This window comes from Nicotiana sylvestris, chromosome 1 (assembly GCF_000393655.2).
Source record: "Nicotiana sylvestris chromosome 1, ASM39365v2, whole genome shotgun sequence".
Classification (NCBI taxonomy): Eukaryota; Viridiplantae; Streptophyta; class Magnoliopsida; order Solanales; family Solanaceae; genus Nicotiana; species Nicotiana sylvestris.
The window spans coordinates 183,790,826-183,810,756 of NC_091057.1; the positions used below are offsets into that span (position 1 = coordinate 183,790,826).

Here is a 19,931-nt window from a genome sequence, read left to right on the forward strand (position 1 = left end):
CCTTTTGTACCCTAGCTAAGGCCAGCTGCATTTCTTTCATCTCCTGTCTCATCTTATCCATTTCCTCCTTCAGCATTTGATTCTCCGTCCTTTCATCCTCGACACTTTGGTCTGAACTAGTCATGCTTTTTAATACGGGCCCTTTGGATCTTGTTTGGTAATGGTAATTTGCCAGAACGTTCTAACAAACTAACTTGTTCGAAATCTCTGGATAAACAACAAACTTGTTAGCGTTAGAGTTTAACACATATTGCAATTCCACGTTGGGGGATGCATTGTTCCTAAGCAGTTTAACCATTTCTAACATGTCTTTGCTTCGACCGCATGCGTCATTCCGGCTTACTTTGTTTGTGCCTCGTTTAAGTGTTTCTGAAAATTTCTTTATTTCTCTTTTTATTTCTTTCTTTTCCTTTCTTTTATTCACTTTGCCTCTTTTTTTTTTCTTTTTTCTTTTAGTGGTGGTCGAATCTTATGTGGATTGCCTACGTATCATGTCCCCGCATGAATCAGACCGGGCGTAGTTCTGCCACAAGTGCGAAAAATAAAGACACCCTTTTTGGAGTTTTCAACCTTTACTAGCAAAACGTTTTATTACAAGGCAAAACATTTTTGAAAGGAAATTGACAGACTTGATACAGACTACAGACTTTATGCCAAAAAGGGAAATACAAACTCCGACGGACAACAGACTCTGAAGACAAGGAAAATACAGACTCAAACTATGAATGCTTCCGAGTTTTGAATTTTGGCGCCCGCGGGGCGTCGTTCGGCCTCGCCGCGGGTTTTGGTGCAAGGCCCCTTTGCAGATCTTTCAAATCTTCCATGATCTGGTGGACATAAATCATTATTGAAGCAAAGAAGGTGGCCCTTCGCCACCTAAATCATCCCACCATAGCCGCAACTTGAAAGGGATTTTAGTCATTATTGGAAACAGTTCATTTTGCATCGTGCTCATCCTGCACATTTATTAAGGTGATTAAGAAATAAAATTTATTTGACTCAACAAATTGACTATTTTTTAATTTTTCACAGATTAAAAGGAAGATCCGGCTCCGCACACGGCTTTTCAGCACTTCGGGAACGAAGATTTTAAAGCTGGGTGAGTCAACCGGTCAAAAATCCAAAAATAACTAAAAGTGACCGCTTATGCAAAGTCAGCCTTCCGGCGTCCCTTTTGGGAACATTCGGCTATTTTGACAAAACGGCGTCACCCGACTTATTTATGACGATTTTTTTTTGACATTTTTTGTAAAGGGGAGGTTGGACCCGATGGGGGTTGCCTACGTATCTCGCGCCTTGTGAGAATCAAACCGGCGTATTTCGGGTAGATAAAACAAACTTCTTTTGAAAATAAGACTCTTTTCAATGGCAAATAAAAACCATTTTTCATAAACAAAACCCTTTTTTTTCTCAAAAATTCGACGGAGTTTCGACGCTATTTGGACATTGATTTTTTTTTCTTTCTTTTTTTTCAAAACAGGCGATTAACTACCTCTATATCTCTTTGCTCAAAGTATTCAAAAGCCGGTCAGCATGCAAGTCCGAAACAAACAAATGCACAGGTAGCAAGTTGGATGCATCAGGATGGTCTTTTGTCGTTTTGGTACACCTGTCCTAGACAGACCCAACCCCTGTGTTGAGCCTCCAAAGTCAAATGCACATGATGCAAACAAACGTTCCTACTAGGGATCCGGCATGAAGCTGAGTTATTCTAGGTTCGTAACCTGGGTATTTGTTCTAGACTGTGTACCCGAGCGGACAACTCGAGTCGAGGAGGGGGCTACGTACCGGGGACCCGCGAGATCGTCCGGCTTTGTAACTTGTCCGGCCTCTTTCTTATTTCAGGTATTGACACTAACAGAATAGGGAGTCTCGACCAGCGAGCTTCTCCCCGGAGGTAAGAAGAGAAGGGTTTCGGCACAGTTTATATACAGTTCAAATAATATCAAAGCGGTAAAAGCAGCATTTAGCACATTAGGCTCAAAACATGTAATAATCAGATAATAAATAAAGCCAAATAATAACAATTATTCTAAGCTCGAATTCTTAACCCTGAACCAGTGGTTCTGGGTGTAAAGTCCCCAGCAGAGTCGCCAGAGCTGTCACACCTCCTTTTGCACCTGCGCCCACAGGGGCGTAGGGGGAGTTTTTCCAACTAAGGGACAATCAAAACGAGATTTATAATTTAATTCAGAGTTTCCACTTAGGAGATTTATGGTGTCCCAAGTCACCGGTTGAATCCCGAATCGAGGAAAAGATTGACTCTGTATTACAGTCCGCGAACCAGAAATCTAAGTTAGGAATTCTGTTAACCCGGGAGAAGGTGTTAGGCATTCCCGAGTTTCGTGGTTCTAGCACGGTCGCTCAACTGTCATATTCGGTTTGTTTATCTGATTTTAATACATTTTGAACCTATGTACCAATTTTAACCTTGAACCGCTTTTATCATTATCATTATTATTTTAACAGAGAATTGCAACGTTGTGAAAACGTATCTCGAACCACGTCACATCAATGTACCCGTGGTTATCGACACATTTCGACTCCTTTGAGATTTGGATTTGGGTCACATAAATGTGCACCCGAGTTTAAGAAAGTAAATTATTAAAGGCGCGCCTAAAGCGACTAGCGTATTATCATTTTGGGGAAGGCCATGAACTTTTGCTAAACGGCCCATCCCGGAGTCTAAGGATTTTTACATACACTTATAGAGGGACCCGCATCTTATGTATTTTTGTTTGTCGAGGCTCGTCTCATTCATTATTTAAAAGGAATTTGCAACATCGTGGAAATGCATCTCGAACCACGTCACAATCAATGTACCCGTGATTAGCGACACATTTCGACTTCGTTGAGACTTGGATTTGGGTCACATAAATGTGCACCCGAGTTTAAGAGAGTAAATTATTTAAAGCGTGTCGGAAGTGACTTGTGTGGTATTATCTTTTGGGGAAGGCCGTGAAATTCGCTAAACGGCCCGTCTCTAAGTCTAAGTATTTTAAAACAAATATTTATTGAGGGCCCTGCAATTTTGTATTTTTTATTCGGCGAGGCTCATCTCATTTTTATTCAAGGATATCCTAAAGCGACTATGATTTTCTATTTATTTGTCTCTAAGAATAAAGAAAAATCCTAATCAATTAGCATTAAAAGTTCGGGCTTCAAGTTCAAGTCCGGGTCCAAACAAAAGGAAACACCTTCTAGTTTGAACCCGCTACCTAACTTAAGATCCGCCGCCTGCCGTTGTAGATATTGACAAACCAGCTACCATTTGATTCAGTTCAACTTTAGCTTTATTATATGAATTGGACTATTGGAATTAACTATGTGGAATACAAAGCCATTTTTGGACTATTGGAATTACTCAAGTGAACTCTCAATTTCAGAATTAGATCTATTAAACCAACATGCTGATTTCCATAAACTATTTGAACCTGTTTTGTGACATAAACTATTTGAAACTATTTCACGACTACTGAAAAAAAAGAATTAAATACAGTATATTTCATAATTAGTAATCACCAACTAAGATTAATTACAATTAATATTCCATGTTTGTAGAAATAGATTCAATCAGTCCATTTTATGCATTCCAAAGTCATTCCAATACATACTATGAAATATCAAGTGAACTACTGCTTATACATCAAATTAAACACAAAGAAACAGGGAAAATTCAGAAATCCATTCCAACAACTCTTTACTTCCTTTCCTTTAAATTTGAGAGCTTTAGAACGTGTACCTGGATAACGGAAATACAAGAAGATGAATGAGAGTGGGCGGGTGGTTTAGGATTTTTTGTTAGGGGTTTGGAAATGAAAAATGAAGTGAAGAAAGGGGAGTGGTTGTTTGGGCTATGGGGCAGACCGAGTCGGGGATGGGGTGTGGGCTGGGTATCCGGGTTTTAATTTCAAAGGGGAAGAAAAATTATTTGGGATGATGAACTTTAAATTGATTTGGCCCAAATATGACTTAACACTCCTTTATTTTGCCTTTCTTTTCTAAAACTAATAAAACTAAAAATTCCAAAAATCCTAAATTAACTTATAGGACTAGATTAATTTATAAGAGTACTAACTAACTTTTAATAACAATTAACACATACAATCAAATAAAATCACATAACTTGGACATGAAATGCTAAAAATGCAAAAAATACATTATTTTGTGATTTTCTTTCTCTTAAAAACAAAGCATGGTTCAATTAATTCCTAAGTGCACAATTAAATCTTAAATGTGCCTGCAACATATATTTTTGTATTTTTAATTAATTAAAACATGATAAACATTCACAGACAAAAATACAAACAATTATCCACAGATGCCACGCAAATTCTTAAAATTGTACAGCACAGAAATTTGTTTTATTTTTGATTTTCTTTGGGAGTAGTTTTCGTGAAGCAAAAATCACGTGCTCACAGGACGCCGTGGAGATCTTTGGCCAACGCTTAGGGAAGGTGGAAGACACCTTTAACGTTCTTGAGGGGCACACTCTTGAAGAGATTGAGAGTATCCGAAATGACTTGGAGGGATGTACACAGACTGAGGTGGAACTAAGGCAAACCATCACTGCCTTAGAGTGCAGACTCATGGAGGCTTTGAGTACGATCGATGCTATGAAAGCAAGATAGAGTCACTCAAGGAGCATGTCAATGCTGGCGTGACCGAGGTAGCCAACAATGTTGTGGTGACGAGGGATGCCAAGATCGAGGCTCCCAAACCCCCGGTGTTCAAAGGTATTCGTGATGCACAAGAAGTGGAAAACTTCCTTTGGCACTTGGAGAACTACTTCAGGCATGGCAAAGTGAGGGACGACGAGGCCAAGATCAACACTACGGTATTGTACCTCTCAGAGACTGCCATGCTATGGTGGAGAAGGAAGATGGCCGACGTGGATAAAGGTCTATGTACTATTAGCATATGAGATCAGTTCAAAGCGGAGTTCAAGAGACAGTTCTTTCCAAACAATGTCTTGAACGAGGCAAGGCGCAAGCATAGTGAATTGAAGCAAACAGGGAGCATACGTAACTATGTCAAGGAGTTCACTACCCTTATGCTTCAAATCCCCAACCTAATCAATGATGATTTGTTGTTCTAATTCATGGACGGATTTCAAAATTGGGCTAAACAGGAGTTACAACGCCGACAAGTCACTGATATAAACCAAGACATTTAAGGTGCACACAGATGCCTCAAGACATTTGAGAGCCACAAGTTAAATGAGAAGGAGCGGCGTTACACGGTGCATGAGAAGGAAATGACTGCCATTGTACATTGCCTTCGTACATGGAGACATTATCTGCTCGGATCGAGGTTCGTGGTCAAGACTGATAATGTGTCTACTAGCTACTTTCAGACACAGAAGAAGATCATACCAAAGCACACTAGGTTGCAGGATTTCTTAGCCGAGTTTGATTATGCGCTGGAGTATAAGCCGGGAAAAGGTAATGTTGTAGCTGATGCCTTGAGCCGGAAAGCCGAGCTTGCTACAATCACTTTAGCGAGATGGGACATTCGGGAGGCTATAAAAGAAGGCATACAGCATGATCCAGCAGCCAGACAGCTTATCGAGTTAGCTAATAAAGGCAAGATGAGGCGGTTTTGGATAGAATACGGCTTACTACTTACCACAGGTCGGCGGGTCTACGTTCCTAAGTTTGGAGATATTAGATGACAGATCATAAGAGAGAGTCATGATACAATATGGGCTGGTCATCCAGGTCAACGTCACACTAGCGCCTTGGTTGAGTCAGTCTACTATTGGCCACGCATGCGAGATGACATAAAGTGCTATGTGCAGACTTGTCTTGTCTGTCAACAGGACAAGGTTGAACAACAACAAACCGGAGGACTTTTGGAGCCACTACCAGTTGCATAGCATCCATGGGAGAGCGTGACAATGGACTTTATCACTTGCCTATCGAAGTCTGACGGTTATGGTACTATTATGGTGGTCTTGGATAGATTTTCCAAATATGTCACCTTCATGCCCGCCTCACCGGGTTGTACAGCTAAGGAAGCCGCCAAACTATTCTTTAAGAATGTGGTAAAGTATTGGGCTTACCAAGGCATATCATCAGTGATCGAGACCCCCGCTTCACACTGGAAACTTTTGGAGAGAGTTGTTCGACATACTTGGCACGGAACTGCACTTTTCTACTAGTTTTCACCCACAGACGGATGGACAAACGGAACGGGTTGCCTTACTAGGATGCTACTTGATGCATTATGTAAGCGTGCATCAGAAAGAATGGGCAAAGCTCCTAGACATCGCCCAATTCTCTTATAACTTGCAGCGGAGTGAGTCCACTGGGCGGACACCATTTGAGCTAGCCACAGGCCAACAACCACAAACTCCACATTCATTACCAGCCGCGTTCGAGGGAAAGAGTTTGGGGGCTTATCATATGGCCAAAGGATGGGAGGAACAACTCGACACTGCTAAGTCCTACTTGGATAAGGCATTTAAGAAGATGAAGAAGTTTGCGGACCATAAGCGGCGTCCCACATACTATAGAATTGGGGATATGGTCATGGTGAAGTTTAACCCAAGACAGTTCAAGGCACTACGGGGCATGCATCAGAATCTGATTCGCAAGTATGAGGGGCCATTTAAGATCGTCGCCAAGGTAGGCAAGGTCTCATACAAGCTTGACATGCCATCGTATCTTAAGATCTACCCAGTCTTCCATGCCAGCATACTTAAGCCATATCATGAAGATAAGGATGATCCGAGTAGGGGCCAATCAAGTCGAGCGCCAATAACTATCACCGCCTCGCATGATCGGGAGATTGAGGCTATCATAGATTACCAGGCCAAGCGAAAACAAGAGCAAAAAGCCACCGCTATGTTCCTCGCCCATTGGAAAGGGCAATCACTGGAGGAGGCCACATCGGAACAATATGAAGACTTGTGGCAATTCAAAGATAAAATCCGAGAGTTTATGCAGCAGCATTGCGCCGCGGTCGTCGCAATATTAGGTGGGGGAGAGTATGATGACCCGCCATGTCATCATGCCACATAGGCGCCATTTGGCATATATTAATGCCATGTGGAAGCTTACATAAGAAGAAGACTAGCATTTGTGAGAAGATTCTAGAGAGGTATGAACATTTCCTTAGAAAGAACCTAGATCCTTATGGATTTGCTAAGAAAGTCCTTAGAATCTTCCAGACTTGTAGAGAAATCTAGAGAAAGCCCTTATCTTGTAAATATCAAGGACTTGTATAATAATTAATATTTACACACTAGACCCTAGGAGACTAGTATATAAAGGAGGCCAATCATTTGTAATTCACTAAGCAAACAATTCAAGTTCTCTCTAATACAAAGCTTCCTTTAACAATTCTCTTGTGTTCTTTCTTCCATTCTCTTAGCGATCTTGAGTGTAGTAAGGCTGACTTGACATAGCAAGAACGTGAGCAAGTCATGCAAGATCGTGAGCGAGTTGTCAAGTGTCACACGTGTACTTAGTTAATAACTAAGGACGTGACATTAACCTATTAATTGATAATCTGAAAAAAGTAATAAGTAATATAGTACATAAGGTTAAATGTCATTAATAATATATATAAAAAATTATACTGTCAATACATTTACCTTAAAAGAAAGCTTTTCATCGTTAATTTGACTATGGAAAAGTTACTTGATTATAGCAATTACTCCCCAAGTGTATCGAGGGTCAGGGATTAATTATATGGCACTTGAAAATGAAAAGACATAAAGTCAAAAGGTTTCAAAGAAGTCATTGATTAAATATATACTTGCTCGGTTGCTTCGACTTATTTTAATTGCGCTGTCTGACATGACAATTTTAATACTACGAACAACCTCTCTATAATAGTCTCATCTGTTTTAAAGATATTTTTTGATTGTTATAGTGAAGTGTTGTGATAGAGGACATATATTATATCATAACATAAAATTGGTTCCAAGAAAAAATTTGGTTATTATATAGAGATGTTGTTATAAAAAGGTCTTACTGAAATACAAATTTTCACTAATTTACCTTTTTAATTTGATTTGACACGCTTATTGCGAAAATGGGTTAATTTTCCATTTTACTTGTCCATTGGACTAGTAGAAGGGAATGGATGAAGTAGAAGTTAATGCTGTTATTTAATTATATTTTTTGAGAAATATGTAGAGCCACATTTGACTTATTTGATATTGTAAAATTCTCGGCACCTTTTTTTTTTTTTTGTTAAATTAAACATATTCTACTTAGGAAGAATTAAGAATATTTTCAATCATAGAGAATATATATTTTGCTGTTCGGCTTCAAATGGTGCAACTGGTGGCGGAAATGAAATATAACAAATAATATGGTTTCTGACTTTTCGAATGAACCTAACATCATAATGATAATAATAATAAGTAATAATAATAATAATAATAATAATAATAATAATAATAATAATAATAATAGTAATAATAAGACGAAGATATATGGTTTCTGTTGGAGGATTACCTAGCTCACCAACTGTTAGATTGAAACAGTCCTTAATTATAATTTGTGTGTAGAAGATTGGATCTATCAAATCAGCTTATGTTCATTCCTCTAAATTCATTTATTTCCCTTCACTTCACCTAGTATCATAATGTTTGGGCTCCAGAAACCATTTTAGAATGAATTTCTTTTTTTTTTCCTAAACGATTTCTCATTCGATGTTTGGTACCCGTATTAAGATCAGTGGTGGAGTCACCTTATGCTAAGGGGTGTCATTGGCAGGAGGTGAAGTGCAGAGGCACCCCTTCATTGACACCCCTTCAATTTTGACAGGAGGTGAAGTGTTATTGACACCCCTTCGCCCAAAAGTTACATTATTTACTTATGTCAAACTTTTATTTATATACATATACTATTGTTGACTCCCCTTATTTTCTTCGTGTATTTTTTTTAATAAATATTTTGATAATCTTTAGTAAATTTTCTAGTTTTGCTACTGATTAGGACTCGATTAAATTCGCATTCGTATCGGCAAGTTCCACATTAGGAGTAAAGTATTTTCTAACAAATGTGACTCTATACTCACGGCTTGAACTTCAAACTTCTAATTAATATCGAAGAAATACTTATAGCTCCAGTGCAATCCTAGTGAGTAATTGATGTTTTTTTTAGTTGTAGTATAAAGGCGAGAGAAAATTGCGGTGGGTGTCACGAAGGGAAGCATCTTCATAATTAAACCATGTGGACTTTTGCCTTTTTATCTGCAATCTCTTTCACTTTTCAACTATGGACTTAATACAAAGTCTGCAAAAAACAAGTACTGAAAAATTACTTTAATTAGTTGCAGTAACTGTATTGAATTTCTATTAGACAGGTGAAGCGATCACTGATGCGTGAATGCCGGGTTTGACAATTATATTAACCAAATCCTTTCAGCTAAATCTTAGCAAGTTATCAACATAGTAGTAATTGATTTGATCTCCTTTTGGGAAATGAGAACAGGTGTGCAGTTCTAAATCTCGACAACAAAACCTTCCTTTTTCCTCCTGATGAGAGTTGAATTATCATCTTTTGGAATAGATTTACATAATGTACATAGAAAACGTTTACATTTTTGTAAATCTTTTGGAATAGATTACATTTTCTTTTGCATTATCAGTATAATTTAATCAATTAAAGGAAAATTATTTTATTTGAACCCACATGCTTGGTGCGCGAACAAAACTTTACATTGGTAGCTAAAAATATCATGAACTTACATATAATGTGTAAGCATCTCTTAATGATGTGAGGATTTTGGGAAAAATTATGTGGACCGGACAAAAAACGGACAACATCATGGCAAAGTGATAGTCGGGGGCTCAGTTTACTTACCGTTACGAGTTTGAAAACGCTCGCACAAGAAGAAGCCAGTTGCGAGCTTCGATTGCTAAACTCTAATAATGTGGGTGACACACATAAAATCTTGAAAAAGGACCCGTGGAGCATAGATTAAGGGAACAACCCATAGATCGTAGTAGTAGGCCATGTGAAACTTAGTTCGAGTGGAGAGATTGTTGGGTGTGTGAACAAAGTCTCACATTGGTAACCGAAAAAAATGGAGAGCCTACATATAAGATGTAGAGATTTTTTAATAGTATGAGGCCTTTTGAAAAAAATTGTACGAATTTCGTCCAAAGCGAACAGTATCACATCATATTTATTAAGAGTAATTTGAGCTGTTTTAGGCTTTTACCCCAACATCATAAACATATATTTGGTAAACCTATCTACCAAAACTGTAACATATGGTTTTACATTAGAACGCTGTCTATTATTTAAGTATGAACGTGAGATCTTCATGTTGTTATCTCTCTGTCTCAACTACTCAGCCATCTCCTTAGAGGCTTTCCATCACTTGTTGTAAATGATTGTTTTTTTTTTGGCTTGTGACCTTTTATTATGTTATTATTTCTTCTTTATGTGATACTACAATCTATTTGAAAAGTTAAACAATTTTTTATTTGATTATGATTTTAATATCATCTGAATATTAGGTGTAAAAAACTTTGACTTATAGTGTTTGGAATCTATTTTTCACCTTTAGTGTTTGTGATCTATATATATCTAGCTATTTTATATATACCGAAAAATTAGAAGTATATGATTTGATTCTTATCGAATTCCGTCATTCTTTTCGCGCTGAAGATAAGAATCATAATAGTAATAGGAGTATGATTCTAATTTCTAAGTATCGTGCGCTACTTGACAAAAGTCATGCTAATTTTGACAAATGTGTTTGTCCTAATAAAATACTAATAAAACGTGAAACTAAATAAAAAGAGGTCCCCAATTAATTAAAGTTCTGTTTGGTAGGAGAAGACCGAATGAGGGAAATAATAAATTAAACAGAACAAAAATAAGATCTCAAAATGGTCCCTAAACTAAACAAACAATGTTTTATAGTTTCCTTAATCTCACAGTTTCTTTCACTCGAGCCGTTTAGTGGTCCGCCACTGAAAAGTGACACGTGTCACATAACTATACGATGAAAATCACACTTTCTTCTCGTTGTAATTAAGCATCGTATTTATGCACCGATATTCCAGAGCCACGTGGTCACGTGGTTCATATCCAGTAACTCTTTTTTGAGAAAACAAAGAAAGGGTAAATTTGTCATTGCACTTAATCCTCACCGTCACACGAAAAAAAGACGTTGACGCTCTCTCCGATCCATAAAACTGCTCCCATATCTGATTTTTTGCAGTTCCCAGAAGTGTAAATTGTGTGTAACAGCGTGTTTCAGTGTGTGTGTGTGTGTTATTTTCTGTGTAATTGTTGTTTGATGGAGAATTTAACAATGGAGGTAAGATTTCGTTAATTACTATTCTATCTGAAAGTTTTATGGTTGCTTTTGTTGGTTCATCTTTTTTTTCCTTCTCTTTTGTATTCAATAATATTGACTTTATTCGACGCGTAAAGCTTCATCTTCATACACTGAGAACAATTCTTCAGTATTCTGGTGGCATCAAATTCACATTCTGTTTGTTATAATCACTTGAAGAAAAAGGAATTTTAATTTTTCAAGCTCCTTTAAAAAAAAAGTTTATTTGCACGCTTTGCTGAATATCGAATTACGTGGATCTTGTTATTTGAATATTTTTCTACCCTTGAAATCTTATTAAGAACAAGGTTATAGTTATCAATCTGAATAAACCGATCTTTTTACCGTTAGAATCTTACAGTTTTTATTGTGATAATAATTTAATACGTATCTCGGATTGTTCAACGTTATATTTTATTTATTTATTTAAATCTCAGCAGAGGAATTGAAGCTGAAGCAGAGAACATTGTGACCGTTAAATCGCAACATTAACAATATCTCAGGTTGCTACTTTTCAGTTGATACGGCAGAGGAGGTGAATAGTGAACCTTTTCTTTTCAATGTGATTTTTTTTTTATATCAACAATTGTATACAAAATTATGTTGTTTAGATACTTTTATTTTAATGAAAAAAAGATACTATTTGTATTTTATTTAGGTTTTGGGGTCCACCATTGCTGAAAGTTCCAAGCTTCAGAGCTACTGTGGAAATTACTTAGAATAGTACTGAGACTTGGTCTTGAAGCATACTTGGGTCCCAATATTGGTCCCTGTTAAGCAAAGTAATGTGGATTGAGTCATGGCGCTTTTCATGGAATTTTAGGTCTTGAAAATACTTGGTATTAAGGGTTTTAAGCAAAGTGCTTAATCACAACTAACCCATGAATCAACCTACCTAATCGTGTGGTGTTAATTGTTTTAAATTCTTTTTACAATTAGTTCCCTGGGGTCAATAGCTACTGTGTTATTTTAGCAATCACAACCACCATGTCTCAAACATTCTAACTGTCTTTCCTTTTTCTGTTGGCAGCAGGGTTTATGAGACAGTGAGACGTTTTGGCATCTTTTTACCTTTCGCTCTGAAACTTCGAATCATGGGTCTATTGTTGGCTATGTGATCGGGGCCTCTACAAGAGAAGAGGGGGGAAATTTTGGGATGGGAGCTATTGGTGGGGAAGAGTTGAAGAAGTGGGAGAAAATGCAAGGGGCTGCATTGGGCGGTGAAGAGAAGATCCTGGTATTGGTAAGGTTGAGGCCTCTAAGTGAAAAGGAAATTGTGAGGAGTGAAGTTTCAGATTGGGAGTGTATCAATGAGACCACCATTTTGTACAGGAACAGTCTCCAGGAACGGTCTGGATTGCCTACTGCTTATACCTTTGGTAAGAAGTTCCCCGTTTCAGCCTTTGCATTTTGAACTGATCTTTTTAGATTTGGAAATAATTAGTGAGAGGTATGTTGAGGTTTAGATCTGGATATTTTAGCTTGCAAACTGCTCTGAGATCACATCCTTGGTTGGCCGTTCTACTCTGTAGAACCATATACATTTACTGGGATAAATTTCAGTTTTAGCTTAATACCATTTAAAAATGATTTACTGATACTACACGTATCTTCTTGCTCTTCTCTTCTGAGATTAGATAGGGTATATAGGGGTGATTGCTCAACAAGGGAAGTGTATGAGGGAGGAACGAAGGACATTGCTCTTTCTGTTGTCAGTGGAATCAACTGTGAGTGTTCCAATCATATGCCTTCCACATTTTGTTGTAGATTCCTATCATTTGAAAGAGAACTCATTAATACGACTACCTAAACATATTATGCAGCAACTATCTTTGCGTATGGGCAAACAAGCAGTGGAAAGACATACACAATGAATGGAATTACAGAGTTTACAGTGACAGACATATATGATTATATGCAAAGGGTAATTTAATGTTTATCTGTTTGCTCCCTATAGCATCACATCATATTCTAACTTGTGGATGAGAAATTTTATCTGATCCTCTTTTGGTTTTCCTTTATTTGTTGCAAACATGATTTTTCCTTCACTTGTCCAGCACGAGGAAAGAGCTTTTGTTTTGAAGTTTTCTGCAATGGAGATCTACAATGAAGTTGTTCGAGACCTCCTCGGCTCAGATACTACTCCACTAAGGCTGCTTGATGATCCTGAGGTGAGTTTCTGTTTCTTTGTTTTAACTTTTAACAGGGAGTAGATGAAGTTTTCTAATGGTTCGAGTTCTGCAGAAAGGGACCATTATTGAGAAACTGACAGAAGAAACTTTAAGGGACTGGGACCATCTGAAAGAGCTCTTGTCCATCTGTGAAGGTAGTGTAAATCTCCAACTCTATGCTTTAGACTTTATCATAGTAACAATTAGCACCTATAGATGTTTTAACCAGAAGTTACAAGTTTTGTGGCCTTTCTGCAGCTCAAAGACAAATTGGGGAGACTTATCTTAATGAAAATAGCTCCAGGTCTCATCAAATTCTTAGACTGGTATTCCCTTCTTGTCTTTTTTTGATAAAGTTGGTATTACCATGTTTATCCTGGAATAAGGACACGTGTCTCCTTATACTTTTTCTTGGTTCTTTCTTCAGACAATTGAAAGTTCAGCTCGTGAGTTTATAGGGAAGGACAACAAAACAACTCTTTCTGCTAGTGTGGTATGCATCAAAATTACTATTTTTTCTACATTCTTGACATGGACGCATGAATTGCTGATGGCGAACTTATGATTTTCGAATGCAGAATTTTGTTGATCTGGCAGGAAGTGAACGTGCATCTCAGGCGTTGTCAGTTGGGCAGAGATTGAAAGAAGGCTGTCATATTAATCGTAGTTTGTTGACTTTGGGAACTGTTATCCGCAAGCTAAGGTTGATTGCTTGGTTTTTCTAATCTGAATCTGCTGCACTAAACTACATGTGTGTATGAATAATAAACATGTGACTCACTTTTGCTGTCCACATTCAAAGTTGGGGATTTTTTTTTTGGTCTCTCAGATTAGTGAAGATTTTTATGCTATTGAATACTGTTTGCTACCTGAAATGTGTATGTTCAACCGTACATGAGATGAACCTTACTTTTTCAAAACAGTTCATGAAATGACCTTTACTGCATTATCAGTGATTGGTTCATTTTTTCCATCACTTTTTCGCTGTTTATACATGCAAGATTTGTGCATTTAATTCATCCCTGAGTTCTCTACTACATTTACTTGTGCATGTAACGGCTTTCCTCAATTGCAGCAAGGGAAGACAAGGGCATGTAAATTACAGAGATTCTAAGCTAACTCGTATTCTTCAACCTGCTTTGGGAGGCAATGCAAGGACTGCCATAATCTGCACCTTGAGCCCTGCACGAAGCCATGTAGAACAATCTAGGAATACACTTCTATTTGCCTGTTGTGCCAAAGAAGTGTCCACTAATGCACAAGTCAATGTAGTCATGTCTGACAAGGCATTGGTGAAGCATTTGCAGAAAGAGTTGGCTAGATTAGAGAGTGAATTAAAAACTCCTACAACTACTTGTGATCATGTGTCATTGCTGAGAAAGAAAGACCAGCAGATTGAAAAGGTGAATGTTCTTTCCTATTGTTGCTCTTGTGCTTATGGTTGTGTTCTGAAAATTTCAGCTAGCAGATTTTGGATTGGTCACCTCTAGCCTTTGAATTGAATCTGGCAGACCAATAGTTAATCTACTTCCTGTTCATACCAAGACTTTCATCTAACTGCTGATTTCAGTTATTCTTCACTCAGTAATTTTGCATGTGATTGGAATCGAAGCATCCTTGCTTTCATGTTACAGCAAAAGTCCCCACTCATGCCAAGGCTTTCATCTAACGGCTGATTTCACTTATTCTTCATTCAGTTATCTTCCATGTAATCGGAATCAAAGCATCTTTGTTTCTTGTTACAGCAAAAGTTCCCGAGTGTTTATTGAAGTGTTTTTATTGCCAAATTCTTTCAATCTGAAAAATTGTTATTGAAGTGGAGTTCAATTAGATGTGACCACACTTTGTAGAATGTTCACATATTTTATCTGGTTAAAATCTGCAGTTAGAGAAAGAAGTGAGGGAACTAACTAAGCAACGTGATCTTGCTCAATCGCGAGTTGAGGATCTGCTGAGGACGATTAAAAGTGATAAAACCTCCAGCCAGAAGGTTTGTATTAAGTTACATGATTGAACTACCCATTAGAGATGTTCCTTTATCTGTTGCTTATTTTTTGCAAATTTTCAGGGCGTGTCGAGTCTACCTTCTAAATCGGTGGAAGGTAACATGTACGAAGGTGAAAGCTCTGTGTCTTGCTCATCAGCCATAGAGGAGTCCTACATCAGGGACAATGAAAGTGATGCTACATCCTGTGCTGTGCCTGCTGCTGATCAACATCAGAGGGGCAAAGAATCTGCAAATGTGACAGGAGAAGATTCTGATGACCTTTGCAAGGAAGTGCGATGTATTGAGATGGATGAATCTAGTGAAAATAGAAATTTTGAATCCATCAGCTTGTCAAACACAGCGTATGGAGAAAGAATGTCAATGCCTCCTGCTTCCAGTATCAGACATTCTGACATCCGGCAGTCATCACCAATGTTACTTGAACAAACAAATAGCACCAGCGATCGTTCTCTTCATGCAGCCTGGGAGCAGAAAATGCAAGATATCCAGAATACAATCAGTTCTCTTGTCAGACCTTTCCCTGATGATTCATCTTCACCTGCCCTTTCGACAAGTATATCCGGTTCAAGAAGCCAGAAATTAACAAGAAGCAGGAGCTGTAGAGCTAATTTTATGGTGGGATCACTTCCACCCGATTTTGAGACAGTTGAAGATAGCGAGACCACCCCGCCTAATGTGCTAGAGAAGGATTTTCCTGGAAGACCTGAAAGTTTCCAGCGGAAGCACTGGAAACTTCCTCTATTGATTTATGGAGCAAATAGACCTAAATTATCCAGAAACAATTCACAGTCTTCAATTGGTAGTGCTTTTATAGATGGGAGTAATGCTCCTGGAGATGAGGATATCCCAAGTGTTGACAATTTTGTGGCAGGTTTGAAGGAGATGGCAAAGCTTGAATATGATAATCAGCTTCATGATCAGGTCTGAACTATCTTGGTTCCAGCCATATGTTCTTTCAGAGTTGCTTGCTCTTTTCTTGTGTTTATTATATGTATGGAATTACTGGTAGATATCACAGTATTTGGTTTCAGTGCATCATTTTACTTTGGTCAATTTGATGATAGATATTGCTTGCATGATCAGTTCCTGCTCTTTGATCTGTGCTTGCTTTCTTTTATTATGGGGTAACTGCTAGCCAATGCAAAAATAACTATTCAGATTGAATTATGTATGCATATAGATAGAGAAACAAAACTTAGATTTTCGTGTAATTCTAGTTTAAGCAGTTTTGGAATTTTTTGTTTGGTAGGCATTAAATTTATAACTTGACGTACTTGATGTATATTATGCATTTTTCTCATGTTTATTCTCCAGGGAATGTACTTGCTTACATGACTTGGAAAAACTGTTACTTATCCCAAACTTTATCCTCATTACATGTATTAATATCTATGTTAGGCTCAAGAGGCTGGAAAGTCAAAAAGGAGTGTCAAAAGTGTAGGAGTGGACCCAATGCTGGACTCATCAGAGGCTCCTTCAGATTGGCCTCTTGAATTTGGAAGGCTACAGAAAATGATCATTGAACTATGGCAAACTTGCCATATTTCATTGATCCATAGGACATACTTCTTTCTGCTGTTTAAAGGTGACCCGATGGATTCTATCTACATGGAGGTAGAAGTAAGAAGACTTTCCTTCCTCAAGGAAATACTTTCGAGCGGAAATTCTGCTGTGCAAGGAGGTCAGACAATCACGCTTGCATCAAGGTATAATCTGTACCTTGCTGCTCTTATACCCCTAACTCCCTCCCAATTTTTGGTGTGTGTGTGCATGCGTGTGTGTACAGTTTACACAATAGTCTTCTGTATTAATGCCACGTTTGTAACTTATATGTTTGGAAAAAAGATGATGCCACTGTAATGTTTTAGAACCATATAGACTGAACATGTCAATCTTGTAACTACCATCTCTGCATCATCTGCTAATATGATTCGATTATTATTGTTGATTTTAACAGCCTTAAAGCTCTTAGACGCGAAAGAGATATGCTTAGTAGGCTGATATATAAAAGAATTCCGGGAACTGAAAGAAACGAAATATACCAGAAATGGGGCATAAACTTGAATTCCAAGAGGAGGAGACACCAACTGGTTCATCATCTGTGGAGTGACACAGATTTGAATCGTGTGATAGAGAGTGCTGCGGTTGTTGCAAAGCTAATTGGGTTCTCTGATCAGGGGCCGGCTCTCAAGGAGATGTTTGGGCTTACCATTACACCTCCGCGGAAGAGCAGGAGATCTTTTGGCTGGAAGAATAGTATGACATCCCTTATCTGAGCTTGTGAAAGTTCAGCTAGAAAAAGATATAGGCGAAACTAGCATAGTCTCATTATGAATTAGTTGGATTCAATATATGTTTTCAGTTCACTAGTTAGAATTGTATGGTTTCCTTTTAGTTTGTCTAGGATTCTGTAATACAACTCTGGATTCACTTATTACTTTTTGCTTCATATTGATAACAGATTAATGTCACGTCCTTAGTTGTTAACTAAGTACACGTGCGACACTTGACAACTCGCTCACGATCTTGCACAACTTGTTCACGTTCTTGCTATGTCAAGTCAGTCTTACTACACTCAAGATCGCTAAGAGAATGGAAGAAAGAACACAAGAGAATTGTTAAAGGAAGCTTTGTACTAGAGAGAACTTGAATTGTTTTCTTGGTGAATTACAAATGAATGACTCCCTTTATATACTAGTCTCTTAGAGGCTAGTGTGTAAATATTAATTACTACACAAGTCCTTGATATTTACAAGATAAGGGCTTTTTCTAGAATTCTCTACAAGCCTAGAAGATTCCAAGGACTTTCCTAGCAAATCCATAAGGATCTAGGTTCTTCCTAAGGAAATGTCCATACCTCTCTAGAATCTTCTCACAAATGCTAGCCTTCTTCTTATGTAAGCTTCCACATGGCATTAATATATGCCAAATGGCGCCTATGTGGCATGATGACATGGCGGGTCATCACTCTCCCCCACCCAATATTGCGATGACTGCAGCGCAATGCTGTTGCATAAACTCTCGGATCTTATCTTTGAATTGCCACAAGTCTTCATATCGTTCCCACGTGGCCTCCTCCGGTGATTGCCCTTTCCAATGGACGAGGAACATAACGGTGGCTTTTTGCCCTTGTTTTCGCCTGACCTGGTAATCTATGATAGCCTCAATCTCCCGATCATGTGAGGCGGTGATAGTCATTGGCGTCCGACTTGATTGGCCCCTACTCGGATCATCCTTATCTTCGTGATATGGCTTAAGCATGCTGGCATGGAAGACAGGGTAGATCTTAAGATACGATGGCATGTCAAGCTTGTATGAGATCTTGCCTACCTTGGCGACGATCTTAAATGGCCCCTCATACTTGCGAATCAGATTCTGATGCATGCCCCGTAGTGCCTTGAACTGTCTTAGGTTAAACTTCACCATGACCATGTCCCCAACTCTATAGTCTGTGGGACGCCGCTTACGGTCAGCAAACTTCTTCATCTTCTTAGTTGCCTTATCCAAGTAGGACTTAGCAGTGTCGAGCTGCTCCTCCCTTCCTTTGGCCATATGATAAGCCCCCAAATTCTTTCCCTCGGACGCGACTGGTAATGAATGTGGAGTTTGTGGTTGTTGGCATGTGGCTAGCTCAAATGGTGTCCGCCCCGTGGACTCACTCCGCTGCAAGTTATAAGAGAATTGGGCGATGTTTATGAGCCTTGCCCAATCTTTCTGGTGCGCGCTTACATAATGCCTCAAGTAGCATTCTAGTAAGGCATTGACCTGTTCTGTTTGTCTATCCGTCTGTGGGTGGAAACTAGTAGAAAAGTGCAATTCCGTGCCAAGTATGTCGAACAACTCTCTCCAAAAGTTCCCAGTGAAGCGGGGGTCTCGATCACTAATGATATGCCTTGGTAAGCCCCAATATTTTACCACGTTCTTAAAGAATAGCTTGGCGGCTTCCTTAGCTGTGCAACCTGGTGAGGCGGGAATGAAGGTGGCATATTTGGAAAATCTATCCACGACCACCATAATAGTACCATAACCGTCAGACTTCGGTAGGCAAGTGATAAAGTCCATAGTCACGCTCTCCCATGGACGCTCTGGAACTGGTAGTGGCTCCAAAAGTCCTCCGGGTTGTTGTTGTTCAACCTTGTCCTATTGACAGACAAGACAAGTCTGCACATAGCACTCTATGTCATCACGCATGCGTGGCCAATAGTAGACTGACTCAACCAAGGCCCTAGTGCAACGTTGACCTGGATGATCAGCCCACATTGTGTCATGACTCTTCTTTATAATCCGTCGTCTAATGTCTCCAAACTTAGGAGTGTAGACCCGCCGACCTGTGGTAAGTAGTAGGCCGTCTTCTATCCAAAACCGTCTCGTCTTGCCTTTGTTAGCTAACTCGATAAGCTGTTTGGCTGCTGGATCATGTTGCATGCCTTCTTTTATAG

The 19,931-nt window shown here is 38.7% G+C and overlaps 1 protein-coding gene across 2 annotated transcripts; it reads left to right on the top strand.

The window, feature by feature from the left end:
* The first annotated feature begins 11,144 nt into the window (after positions 1 to 11,144).
* On the top strand, positions 11,145 to 17,983 carry LOC104212767 (kinesin-like protein KIN-7E). Of its 2 annotated transcripts, none has more exons than XM_009762121.2 (15): positions 11,145 to 11,295; positions 11,751 to 11,848; positions 12,347 to 12,692; positions 12,951 to 13,040; positions 13,137 to 13,237; positions 13,371 to 13,484; positions 13,558 to 13,639; positions 13,743 to 13,810; positions 13,912 to 13,977; positions 14,063 to 14,187; positions 14,560 to 14,887; positions 15,370 to 15,474; positions 15,553 to 16,413; positions 16,891 to 17,198; positions 17,450 to 17,983. In XM_009762121.2, exons 3-15 carry the CDS (start codon positions 12,470 to 12,472, stop codon positions 17,766 to 17,768), a joined length of 2,790 nt encoding a protein of 929 aa, XP_009760423.1. In that variant the 5' UTR covers positions 11,145 to 11,295; positions 11,751 to 11,848; positions 12,347 to 12,469; the 3' UTR covers positions 17,769 to 17,983. The 2 variants fall into 2 exon arrangements, with proteins under 2 accessions (XP_009760423.1, XP_009760421.1); XM_009762119.2 differs by having other exon boundaries at positions 11,173 to 11,295; positions 11,754 to 11,848.
* Positions 17,984 to 19,931: the final 1,948 nt, after the last annotated feature.